This window comes from Eublepharis macularius, chromosome 7 (assembly GCF_028583425.1).
Source record: "Eublepharis macularius isolate TG4126 chromosome 7, MPM_Emac_v1.0, whole genome shotgun sequence".
NCBI lineage: Eukaryota > Metazoa > Chordata > Lepidosauria > Squamata > Eublepharidae > Eublepharis > Eublepharis macularius.
In genome coordinates this window covers 125,755,762-125,760,751 of record NC_072796.1, presented here as the reverse complement: position 1 = coordinate 125,760,751, position 4,990 = coordinate 125,755,762, and the positions used below count along the sequence as shown (strand labels likewise).

Genomic DNA, 4,990 nt, shown 5'->3' with positions numbered 1-4,990 from the left:
AGCATGCCCTCATAACGGCTCCATAAAGGCGCGGAAAAAAAGGCTGCTGATTGGACGCGCTTAAACAGGATGACCAATCGGTGTTGAGGATTTGATTTCGGCGCCAAATGCTGTTGAATGAACACTATGTTCTCCCACACTCATGGGAAGGCCCTTTCAGGCCAATAATTTTTATTTCTGCTACTTGAGTTCCAGTGAAGCATGAGAAAGCATTGTTAACAAGAACAGGGGTTGATTTCTTATCAACAAATTGGTTCACTTTTCACATCGCATTACAGTCCTTTTAACGAAACATCTTCCTGGCGTGCCAATGCATCCACGAAAATTCGTCATAGCGTTATTTTGTCACATTAAAATTAATTAGGCAAAGGAACGGGTGGTGGCTACAGCGCATGCGCAATTAACGGCTTGGATTTCCGGCGGGAGAACAGTGCTTGGTCGACGGATCACAGTGCAGTGGACTGCCCTCCATTTGCTTTCTTGCAGACGTGGGGAGAGAAGAGCAACCGACACTCTGATCTGCGGACACCATCATAAACAATTGTTTTTTGAAAATGTCGGCCACTGCTCCTGTGGCTCCACGATCAGCGACATGGAGGGAAAAAGAGGTATTGGACCTCCTTTCTTTCTGGGGGGAGGACAAGATACAGGAAGCCCTTAGAAGCTCCCACAGGAACTTAGACAACTTTGAAAAAATTTCCAAAATGATGTCCTCGCGTGGTCATCGGCGCACTGCATTGGAATGCAGGAACAAAACAAAAAGTATGCGGTTGGAGTACAAGCGCGTCATGGCACACAATTCCACTTCTGGAAACGGCCCCATTACATGTCCTTTTTTTCGTGAGCTGGACAGTATTCTAAGAGGGGACGCAAGTGTTAAACCTAAACGGATAGCGCGAAGCATTTCTTTTGCCCAAGGACCCCCGCAGATAAGCGCCCCCAGGGAAGTGATGGAGGGATCGGAGGAACTCTTCTCGCACGACATGCAGACGATAGATGCTGCACCGCTGTGGTGCTCTTCTCCAAATCCCATGGCAGCACGTGAGTGATGGAGCGTTGATTATTCTAGTTCAGAGCTATGATTTTTCTTCCTTTTCACATTTCCCTGTCTATGAAATCGTAACACCTTTATTGATTTCACGTTTATAGCGCAGAACTCGTCATCATCCACCGATGCCAGTGAAGAGGATCTTGACCGCACCATAGATGGACTTGCTGACAAGGGTGAGCATTTTTTTGACAGGTTGCTCCAATGGTGGCCCACCCAAAAACAGTCCCTGGAAAGGCTGAAGACATCTCGAGAGTGGGAACGCCAAGATGAGAGTGCCTGTTTTAGGGGAAAAGAAGGGCACGACCTCAGGTTTGCAAGATATGGGAAAGTCTGTCAGTGATGGGATGGTTTGGAGGTCTGTCAGTTATGGGGATGATGTGACATCATCGGCCACACCGTGGAGGTTGTCTTAGACTTATGGTTTCAAATGGTCAACTGTTCACTCCTGCCCAGCCCATCCATGCAAGCAACACCACGGTTTATCCGTTCTATATTTACCAAAATGCATGGATGGAGTTGGCTCTGGATTCAAATATATTTTTGATCAGTCTCCTTTTCATTAATGGATGCCTGACTTGAACTCCAATCTCTACACTCGAAGCATATAAACCCAGTGCCCAGCTTCAGGGACAGATGAACACAGGAATATGAGACCGTGGACGGGTGCATGGACTGGTGCAATTTTCTGTGTGAGACATTCCGGTCCACTAAAAGGCTGAATAAGGGGTAGATGACAGAGGGCACATTCAAAATCTGTTTCAGGTTTTCAGGGCCACCTCATAGTCATTATAGTGGTGCAAAAAAAAACCAGACGTCCCATAACAGCTCCTATCATCTCTTATATATTGATAGTGGCACAGATACAAATAAGAAAAGAGGACAACGCAGAAGACAGTGCCTGCGAAGTGAATGTTTGAATTGTATTTATCTATATCACATCCCCGTGTTTTTCTAACCAATCACATTTAAAACCTATAAATTTTCAGAAAACGACACTACAGGTGCAAACGCAATGGAGGACGACGACAGTGATTCAGACCTTCCCCTGGGGCATCGTTCACGCTATAACACGGGTAAGCTTAGTTGATCTGCAGAATCTAAAAGAGTCCAGTTGCACCTATGAGAAGAGACAATTGCAGAGTGGCATAAGCTCTCCTGAATCACGTTATCTTTGTCTGACATATGAAACAGAGCATGGTCAAATATAGAGGGGGGGAGAGAAGTGGAGGAGAGAGCAGAGTCATCTTGGGAGGCCGGAGGGTGCCTCACAATCGTTCCTTTTATGTCACATGTCCAAAATCTCCATTCTTTGTGTGCGACTGTTGGCCTCCAAGGCAGTTGCCCTGTTAGTTTCTGTAAGCCCAACAGCAAGACCATAATATCCCCTTGGCGTGTGACCCTCCTATGGACACAGACCTACCTGCAAGATGAATTAAAAAAACAAAAATTTTGTTCCCAGAAGCCCACGCCAGGTGTCACCGAGCTCACCCAGACCCCACCTGGTGCAATAAAATCTGTCACCTGTTTCACTGTGAACAGCATGCATAGTCCCCATTCTGAACCAAATGGAACGTATGAAATTTTCATGTGTGTTGCAATTCATCGGCCACGCAGGGTGCATAGGTTAGAAAAAAAAAAATTTGGGGACAAACTACGGCTACCTTACAGTCTGCATTGGATTTTCCCAGAACAGTGTAGTGTTCTCCCACTGGTAGCTGAAATTTCCCATTTATCATGTGAGATTTTTGTCAATGTAATTTTTATCGCATTTGTTGGCTGGTTTCTCAGATCTGCAGCGCACATTGAACCGCACCTTGCACCCCTCAATTGATAATGCCAACACTGTTGATGTGATCTGCACTGACATGAATCACGGTTCCAAAAATTAATTCTGAGGGACACCCAGACACCGTCTTGGATCACCTATCCTCTTTAATGGTTGCTCCCACCACATATGTTCTGATGTTGTCAGGATTTCAAGGAAATTCTTGATTTGGCATAACATTGAAAATGGTCAGAATGTGCTCACTGTGGAACATTGCAAGAGCAACGTTGGTCAGCATTGGTGTAAAAGGCAGATCGGGACACAGCACGTCTCCTCGCTATCTAAAGCAGATAAATTGGTCTCTCTCACTAACGCAGTTTTAAACATAATAGCTTTGACTGCTGCCAGTATGTCCTCCATGTTATTTCTGCACAACCCATATGGCAAGTGGCATTGTAAAAGCCTTCCCGTTATGGAAAAACCTTGATGCTTGTGCATGCATGGTTATCAAAAAATGTGCAACACATTGGCCTCGGCGGGGGCGACGGGATGAACTAGGCCAAAATCTGTTATGTGGGTTTTGGAAGTCATGGGGAAGTGCCCAAACTATGAAGCCTGCTGCTGGCCAACCAAAAAACATGTTGCATCCTTTTCTTCAGGCTTAGATTTCTGAATAATGTCTGAGATGTTAACAATTTATTGATCTGTTGCTCTGACTTACATCCACAGCAGACGGGGCAGATAACAGATGCCTAGCAGAAGTTTCACCGGGAACAAGACTATTCCAACTAAGAAACAGGAGACGCAGAAACGCAGCACTCTATGGAGTAGCCGATGATATGATGCGCCGTTCTCGAGAGGAGCACAATGTCCAGGTTTCCCAATGGCGAACGGACAGAGAGATGCTGTGCAGTTGGAAGGCTGATGAGAACAAGATTCAGAGGGAATTCTTGGATCACACTAAAATGGAGAGTGAGAAGTTTGCCGAGGCCTGGAAACAGAACATTTCGGTGATGTCTGATGCTGTGAACACTTTGAAGTCATTGGGACAGATGCTCGCCCAACAGCGTCAAATCATCCCCCCAACACACGATTATGGGCAAACCGCCCTACCTGCCTCACAGGCAACCCCGAAGAAGGCAGCAGCGAGGCGTTCCTGTGTTGGCAAAGCCAGGGAGAGGCTGACGCTTTGAGGAGCTATGTTCTGCGTTGCCCTCCTTATTTGCCACATACCATGGTTTTTGGCAGCAAAATTCATTTGACAGATTCCGTTGCACTGGTGACCCCTTAATGGTCTTTATCTATTGTATTTGAAATAAATGTGTGTTAAGGAGTTGTCGCCCCAGTCATGTATGTCTGTTTTAAAATTCTTAACTTTCTGGGATCAAATGGAATCATCAGGGTATAAGATGATGGCCAATCGTTTCCAATGTTGACTCCCTTTTTTTTTTCAACGCAATCCCCAAAGTTTAGGAATATTTAACATCAGACAATACAATGAAATCACAGTAAGAATCACATTTGTGTTTCTTTGTGTAAGTGGCATCACTCATGTAGTGACCATTCTAAACAGCCTTCCTGCAAAAAGTGAAACGCAGCAGTTACCAATCAAGTGGCGCTTCCCCCCCCCCCCCTGATTGCAACATGCGGCTAAGTTGTATCTTTGGGAGGAGCACTTGCAGTCCGAATTGGAAATTTGGGGGGGGGGGCGGATTCCAGACTTGGCCAAAAATACCCTGACAAACTGTGAACGATGTATGCGGGGGACCACTCAGCTGTGTGGGAATGTATTGTCTGCATGTGCCAGGACTTGAATTCACATCCACCGCTTGTCTGACAGCACCCCAATAATCAATAGTCTTTTGAGTTCAGTTAACCAAATTTTTTTTTTATTTACACAGATTAGAGTTGCTGGTTGAGACCATTTATGTTCCCCTTGGTTTAGCAGCTTTTCGAAGCAGGTTAGCCGATGTCCATCACTTGCCGCACCGAGGGAGGCAACATCAACTTGTAGAATCTAGGCCCATATACTTGGCCAGGGCATCCCTAACCACCTTTCCTTCGGCAAGATGCCTGTGATGGGTGGTCAACTCTTGTCCCTCTCCATGTGAAACAAGTATTGTCTCTGGGGCTGCTCCGCGGCCAGTGATGGGATGTCCCCGGCTTTCACACAG

At 46.0% G+C, this 4,990-nt stretch overlaps 1 protein-coding gene across 1 annotated transcript; it reads left to right on the top strand.

Moving 5' to 3' along the window:
- Nucleotides 1-377: 377 nt before the first annotated feature.
- LOC129333756 (uncharacterized) lies at nucleotides 378-4,068 on the top strand. The gene is made up of 4 exons (XM_054985629.1): nucleotides 378-1,041; nucleotides 1,150-1,224; nucleotides 2,038-2,124; nucleotides 3,546-4,068. The coding sequence occupies exons 1-4, from the start codon at nucleotides 555-557 to the stop codon at nucleotides 4,007-4,009; spliced, it is 1,113 nt and encodes a 370-aa protein (XP_054841604.1). The 5' UTR covers nucleotides 378-554; the 3' UTR covers nucleotides 4,010-4,068.
- Nucleotides 4,069-4,990: the final 922 nt, after the last annotated feature.